This window comes from Phasianus colchicus, chromosome Z (genome assembly GCF_987193195.1).
Source record: "Phasianus colchicus chromosome Z, bPhaCol1.hap1.1, whole genome shotgun sequence".
In the NCBI taxonomy this organism is placed as follows: Eukaryota; Metazoa; Chordata; class Aves; order Galliformes; family Phasianidae; genus Phasianus; species Phasianus colchicus.
The window spans coordinates 75,178,284-75,186,223 of NC_143476.1; the positions used below are offsets into that span (position 1 = coordinate 75,178,284).

General features: G+C 49.2%; 1 protein-coding gene across 1 annotated transcript; it reads left to right on the top strand.

Annotated features, from left to right (window-relative positions):
• Window positions 1-1,506: 1,506 nt before the first annotated feature.
• Window positions 1,507-3,480, top strand: LOC149913090 (uncharacterized; the record flags this gene model as incomplete). Its single annotated transcript, XM_090131893.1, has 1 exon — window positions 1,507-3,480. A coding segment is annotated over one exon (1,050 nt), but the record flags the coding sequence as incomplete, so codon positions are not given.
• Window positions 3,481-7,940: the final 4,460 nt, after the last annotated feature.

A 7,940-nucleotide genomic window follows, 5' to 3' on the forward strand; every position in this document is an offset into this window, starting at 1 on the left:
TGGAATTACTGACTGTATTCCCCCACCATCAGATTCCTTTGTGGTACACACTGGACATCCCCATTTTTCTCCATCACCCACCAAGTGGACCAAGGTCCAGGGAGAGGTCCAGAGGCTGGGAGGACCCAACTGCTTTTCCCAGCATGTTCTTTACGTGTACCTCATCTCCCTCTGCAGTGTGTAGGGAGGTGGATTAGGTAGGACCATCATGATAGATCCTCAAGTGTTGACCAACCACGTGGCTTCTGCCAAATGCTTCTCCTAGTGCCTGAATGTTCTGCTACCCATTGCTTTCAACATGCAATGGTCTTTGGCCCAAGTATTTACAAGAGAATTTTTGAAATGAGTCCCATTATCAGACTTAATTCTTTCTGGAGTGCCATGTCACCACAGGATTTGCCTCTCCAAGCCTAATGTATTTCAGGCAGTAGCATGGGGTACTGCATATGTTTCAAGCCACCAGTCATTGCACCCATAATGCTTACCGTTGTGAGATCGTGGCAAGGTGATACAATCAACCTGCCACACCTCCCCACATTTATATTTTTGCCATTGCCCTTCCCCCCAGAGTGATTTCATCCTCTTGGCTTGTTTAATTATAGCACGTGTCACAGTCATGAATAACTTGTGCAATAGCATCCATAGTTAAGTCCACAGCTTGGTCTTTAGCCCATTTGTATGTTGCATCTCTTCCTTGATGGGCTGAGGTCTCATGGGCCCACCGAGCTAGAAATAACTCTCCCTTGTTCTGCTAGTCCAGGTCTATTTGAGCCACCTCAATTTTGGCAGCTCAATCTACCTGATGGTTATTTTGCTGTTCTTCAGTAGTCCAACTCTTGGGCACATGAGCATCTACATGGCTCACCTTTACAACCATATCCTTTATTCAGGCAGCAATATCTTTCCACAGTTTTAAATAGGTTTACCCTTCTGTTGCCCATTGATCTGTTCCCACTGCTGTAACCATCCATGAGTCAGCGTAAAGATAAAGCACTGGCAACGTCTCCCATTCAGCAACATCTAAGGCCAGCTGGACAGCCTTTACCTCCGTGAACTGGCTTGATTCTCCTTTACCTTCAGAGGCCTCTGCAACTTGTTGTGTAGGGCTCCATCTGCGATGCTTCCCCACGGTACAAAACGATCCATCTGTGAACAGCAAATTTCATTTTCAGGTAGTTCATTGTATAGTGGGGCTGCTTTAGCTCACAACACCTCTTCTTCTGGTGATATTCAAAACTTTTTGCCTTCAGGCCAGTCCATGATCACCTCTAGGATTCCTGGATGGCTGAGGTTTCCCATCCACACTCGTTGTGTAATCAGCACAATCCACTTACTCCAAGTGGCATCAGTTGCATGATGGGTGGAGGGAACCTTTCCTTTAAAGATCCAGTTCAGCACTGAAGGTCAAGGTGCTGGAAGGAGCTGCATTTCAGTGCTGATTACTTTGGAAACAGCCCAAACCCCCTCATACGCGGCTAAGATCTCCTTTTCAGTTGGAGTGTAGCACTCAAGAGGACTGTGGCGACCCAGACAGAGGGCCTGCCAAGAAATGTAGCAGTTCAGGTCTCTGGCTGTAGGGAGTGCCTGAGCCTGCTGCTGCCAGGGGAGAATGGGAAGGATGCCACTTGTGCAAGGTGCGAGCAGGTGGACGAGCTTCTCAGCCTGGTGGTGGAGCTTAGGGAGGAGGTAGGGAGATTAAGAGCCATCAGAGAGTGCGAGCGGGAGATAGACTGGTGGTGTGACTCTCTGCGTGAAAGACAGAGAGATTGCACCCCCCAAACAGCAGTGGACCCTCTCCCTTGCCATGATCGAAATGAGAGAGCTAATTTGAGGGCAGAGGAGGAATGGCATCAGGTCCCAGCTCGGCGATGCGGGCGACCCCCATCCCGACCTACCTCGGTTCCCCAGGTGCCTCTATGTAATAGGTTTGAAGCCCTGAAACTGGAGGGTGCGGTGGTTGAGGGTGAAGTGGGAGAACTGCCTCCAAGTGTTCCCAAGAAGAGGCATCCAGCTCCACGCTTAATGACTGCCTCCTCCAGAAAAGAAAGGAGGGTAATAGTCATAGGAGACTCCCTTCTAGAAGGAACAGAAGGCCCAATATGTCGGCCTGCCCCCACCCGCAGGGAAGTGTGCTGCCTCCCTGGGGCCCGAGTCAGGGATATTTCCAGGAAACTTCCTAGTTTGATTCGCAACTCCGATTATTATCCCTTATTGATAGTCCAGGCTGGCAGTGATGAGGTCACTGACGGAAGCCTGAGAACTATGAAAAATGACTTCAGGAGACTGGGGAGGTTAGTTGAAGGAACAGGCGTACAGGTAGTATTTGCCTGTATTCCTACAGTGGCAGGGAAGGACGCTGAGACGACCAGAAGAACACACCTTATAAACACATGGCTGAAAGGATGGTGCAAAAGTAAGAATTTTGGGTTCTTTGATCATGGGGCGGTCTACTCGGCTCCTGGCCTGGGGTCTGCTGATGGGTCTCACCTGTCTCGAAGGGGGAAACGGATCCTTGCCCAAGAGCTGGCAGGACTTGTAGAGAGGGCTTTAAACTAGATATGAAGGGGGTAGGGGATAAAACCAGGCCTGCTAGAGATGAGCCTGGGGGAGCGGCAATGGGATTAGGGATGAGGCGAGGGGCTCGGCTGAAGTGCATCTACACCAATGCACGCAGCATGGGCAACAAACAAGAAGAGTTGGAAGCCATGGTGCGGCAGGCAAACTATGACCTAGTCGCCATTACGGAAACATGGTGGGACTGCTCCCATGACTGGAGTGCTGCAATGGATGGCTACAAGCTCTTCAGGAAGGATAGGCAAGAAAGAAGGGGTGGTGGTGTGGCTCTGTATGTTAGGGAGTGTTTTGATGTTACTGAGCTTGTGGCTGGGGATGATAAGGTTGAATCCCTATGGGTAAAGATCAGGGGAAGGGCTGACAAGGCAGATGTATTGGTGGGTGTCTGCTATAGACCGCCGAACCAGGATGAGGAGACAGATGAGGTGTTCTATGAGCAGCTGGCAGAAGCTGCGAGGTCGCCAGCCCTTGTCCTCATGGGGGACTTCAACTTCCCTGACATATGCTGGGAATTCAACGCAGCGCAGAAGAAGCAGTCTAGGAGGTTTCTGGAGTGTATAGAGGATAACTTTCTGATGCAGCTGGTGAGAGAGCCTACGAGAGGAGCTGCCCCGCTAGACCTGCTGTTCACAAACAGAGAAGGTCTGGTGGAAGATGTGGAGGTTGGGGGCTGTCTTGGACAGAGTGACCATGAGATGGTAGAGTTCTCGATTCTTGGTGGAGCCAGGAGGAAGAACAGCAAAACTGTTACCTTGGACTTCCGGAGGGCGGACTTTGAACTGTTTAGAAGACTAGTAGGGGGAGTCCCCTGGGATTCAGTCTTAGAGGGTAAAGGGGTCCAAGACAACTGGTTGCTCTTCAAGAAGGTAGTCTTACAGGCGCAGGAGCGGGCTGTCCCCCTGAGCTGCAAAATGAGCCGGCGGGGAAGGAGACCGGCGTGGATGAATAAGCAACTATTCTTGAAGCTCCGGGAGAAAAAGAGAATCTACCTCCTGTGGAAGAAGGGACGGGCAACTCAGAAAGAATACAGAGAAGTTGTTAAGATATGCAGGGAGAAAATCAGAAAGGCGAAAGCCCAGCTCGAGCTCGACCTGGCCACTGGAATAAAAAGAAACAAGAAATCCTTTTACAAATATATCAACAGTAAGAGGAGGACTAAGGAGAATCTCCATTCTTTACTGGATGAAGCCGGGAATGTGACTACTGAGGATAAAGAAAAGGCAGAGGTCCTGAATGCCTTCTTTACGTCTGTCTTTAAAGGTCAGACCAGTTATCCTCAGGATATTCCACTTTTCGACCAGGTGGTCTCGGCTGGAGACCAGACTAAACCACCCATGATTCAGAAGGAAACGGTCAGAGACCTTCTACTCCAACTGGACTGTCACAAGTCCATGGGGCCGGATGAGATTCACCCGAGAGTGCTGAGGGAACTGGCGGAGGTGATAGCCGAGCCGCTTTCCATCATCTATCAGTGCTCCTTGTTGACTGGTGAGGTACCAGAAGACTGGAGGCTTGCCAATGTGACTCCCATCTACAAGAAGGGCTGTAAGGAGGACCCGGGGAACTACAGGCCTGTTAGCCTGACCTCGGTGCCAGGGAAGGTTATGGAGCAGATTGTCTTGAGGGAGATCACGCGGCAAGTGCGGGACAACTGGAGCATCAGGTCTAGCCAGCATGGGTTCACGAAGGGTAGGTCCTGCTTGACCAACCTGATCTCCTTCTATGATCTAGTGACCCGCCTGGTGGATGAGGGAAAGGCTGTTGATGTAGTCTACCTAGACTTCGGCAAGGCCTTTGACACTGTCTCCCACAGTATTCTCCTGCAGAAGCTGGCAGCCCGTGGCTTGGACAGGTACACTCTTGGCTGGGTAAGGAACTGGCTGGAGGGCCGAGCCCAGAGAGTGGTGGTCAATGGAGCTAAATCCAGCTGGCGACCGGTCACGAGTGGTGTTCCCCAGGGGTCGGTGCTGGGGCCTGTCCTTTTCAATATTTTTATTGATGACCTGGATGAGGGCATTGAGTGCACCCTCAGTAAGTTTGCAGATGACACCAAGTTGGCTGGAAGTGTCGATCTGCCTGGGGGTAGCGAGGCCCTACAGAGAGATCTGGACAGGCTGGAGAGCTGGGCTGAAGCCAATGGGATGAGGTTTAATAAGACCAAATGCCGGGTCCTACACTTTGGCCACAGCAACCCCAAGCAACGCTACAGGCTTGGGGTGGAATGGCTTGAAGACTGTGTAGAGGAAATGGACCTGGGGGTGTTGGTTGACGCTCGGCTAAACATGAGCCAGCAGTGTGCCCGGGTGGCCAAGAAGGCCAATGGCATTCTGGCTTGTATCAGAAGCAGTGTGACCAGCAGGAGTAGGGAAGTAATTGTTCCCCTGTACTCAGCTCTGGTGAGGCCGCACCTTGAGTATTGTGTCCAGTTCTGGGCCCCTCACTGCAAGAAAGACATTGAGGCCCTGGAGCGTGTTCAAAGAAGGGCAACAAAGCTGGTGAGGGGTCTGGAGCACAGGCCTTATGAGGAGCGGCTGAGGGAGCTGGGATTGTTCAGTCTGGAGAAGAGGAGGCTCAGGGGAGACCTTATTGCTCTCTATAACTACCTGAAGGGAGGTTGTAGCGAGCTGGGGGTCGGCCTCTTCTCTCGTGTAACTGGTGATAGGACTAGAGGGAATGGTTTCAAGCTTCGCCAGGGAAGATTCAGGCTGGATATTAGGAAATACTACTTCTCTGAAAGGGTGGTCAGGCACTGGAATGGGCTGCCCAGGGAGGTGGTGGAGTCACCGACCCTGGAGGTGTTCAAAGAACGTTTGGATGTTGTGTTGAGGGATATGGTTTAATGAGAACCATTGGTGACAGGTGGATGGTTGGACTGGATGATCTTATAGGTCGTTTCCAACCTTAGTGATTCTGTGATTCTGTGATTCTGTGATTCTGTGACTCTTCAGACCTGTATGCTCTACTCCAGAATCCCAAGGGTTGGCCTCAGATCACTCCTGAGGCTCTGCCACAAACTCCAAGTGGGACCTTTCTCTCCAGCAGCAGTGTAGAGAATGTCCTTTACATCCTATCCCGTCCGTACTGGTCCCAGGGCCACAGCACGGGCTATCTCCTATTTCATTTGCTCAAAAGCCTACTGCTGGTCAGGGCCCCATGCAAAATTATTATTCTTCTGTATCACCTGATAAAGGGGGCTTACAATGAAGCTATAGTTTGGAACATGCATTCTCCAAAAGCCCACTGTGCCCAGAAAAGATTGTGTCTCTTTCTTGCTAGTGGATGAAGACATAGCAGTGATTTTGTCAATCACATCTGCTGGGATGTGACAAAACCCATCTTGCCATTATACTCTCAGGAACTGAATTTCCTGGGCAGGTCCTTTCACTTTGCTTCATTTAATAGTGAAACCAGCATGCAGAAGAATTTGGATTATTCACTCTCCTTCCTTGAAAACTTCCTCTGATGTATCTCCCCACACAATGATATCACCAATATACTGCAGGTGCCCAGGAGCACCACGTTATTCCAGTCCAGTTTAGATCAACCCATGGCAAATGGTCGGGCTATGTTTCCACCCCTGGGGCAAATGGTTCCAAGTATACTGAACGCCTCTCCAGATGAAAGCAAACTGTGGCCTACGTTCTGTGGCCAAAGGAATGGAGAAGGCATTGTCAGTGTCAGTGGTGACATACCATATGGCTGCTTTTGACTACAGTTCATACTGGAGTTCTAACATATCTGCCACAGCAGCACTCAGTGGTGGTGCGACCTCATTCAGGCCACAGCAATCTACCGTCAGCTTCCATTCTCCACTGGCTTTATGCACTGGCCATATCACAGAATCATAGAATGGCCTGGGTTGAAAAGGACCACAACGATCGTCTCGTTTCAACCCCCCTGCTGTGTGCAGGGTTGCCAGCCAGAGCCACATCCAGCCTGGCCTTGATTGCTTCCAGGAATGAGGCATCCACAACCTCCTTGGGCAACCTGTTCCAGTGTGTCACCACCCTCTGTGTGAAAAACTTCCTCCTAATATCTAACTTAAACTTCCCCATCTCAGTTTAAAACTATTCCCCCTTCTCCTATCCAGGTTGGATGTGGCTCTGGGCAGCCTGGTCTAGTGGATGACAATGCTGCACATAGCAGGGGGGTTGAAACCAGATGATTGTTGTGGTCCTCTTCAACCCAGGCCATTCTATAATTCTGTGGTTCAAATACTTGCTTAATTTCTCAGGATCTCAGTAGTGTTTAAGAGTGAAATCCCATGACATTGTGGGTCTCCATGCTTCTAAGATCTTTCCTACACCTTTCCATATTCCCTGCCACTCAAAATTGTCTGGTTTTGCAGAAGACTTCTTCCACAATAATGCGAATGGAGAAGAATACATTCAGGGAGATGGATAACATGAGCACAAACACAATCACTATCTCAGCATTCCAAAAATGCGTAAAAAAAACGAGAGCCTGGAAACTGGTTTGAACATTGTGTTGTTTGTAAAATCACCTAATTCATCTGGGATGTAATTGTCAATATTCAAATCATACAACATTGCATACAGGTACCAGGCAGACATCTCATCAGTGCCCTTACTTGTTTGTATATATACATAACTCCACAACAGGAAATGATAAACTTAGTAAGAAACCAGTAAGTTCCAAAAAACATAATGGCCTTCAGTCCTTTAAACAGCACTCCTAAAATGAAGAAAGATTCATAGCTGGCAGTTGCTAAAAAGGAAAGAAAACCAACAAAAACAGTCAGTACAGTGTCCAGAGCCTGGCAGACTGCCTGGCCTACAATCTAATCTATGAAGGTCAAAGCTAGCTACCGGTGTTCTGCAACTCTCTGACTTAAAGAAATCCTTTTTCTTTTTTCTGCTAATGTTAAACAGTTCAGAGTGCTTACATTCTCCACCAAAATCTGTCACGGAGTTATCTAGATCAATCTGTATCCATGATGGGGCAGCAGGCCTGCAGGCCACCAGCCCAAAAAAAGGGGAAGTGAATAAAGGGAGAACAGGGAGATGGGAGCTGTGCCCAAAGACAGAACAGCAGCAACGATCTAAGAAGGAAAATTGATTTTACTAAATATGCAAGATTACACAGTGGAATACAATATAATTGGAATTGAGGCTAATAAATCAAATAAAATGAGGGAGAGAATGTCCGAATTGGAAGGCCTTATTTTGAATTGAACATGGAATTGCTGGGGAGCCACCCACACGCTGCCAGGCAGCAAGAGAGAATCCTGTCACTTGTGGGTCTTATCTTCCCCTCTGAACACAGTGATGACCTCTGGGGTATGTAGTTCTTCTCTTCTGAGAACCAGGTATCTGGAAGTCAGTCCACAGAACTGGAGTATTAAC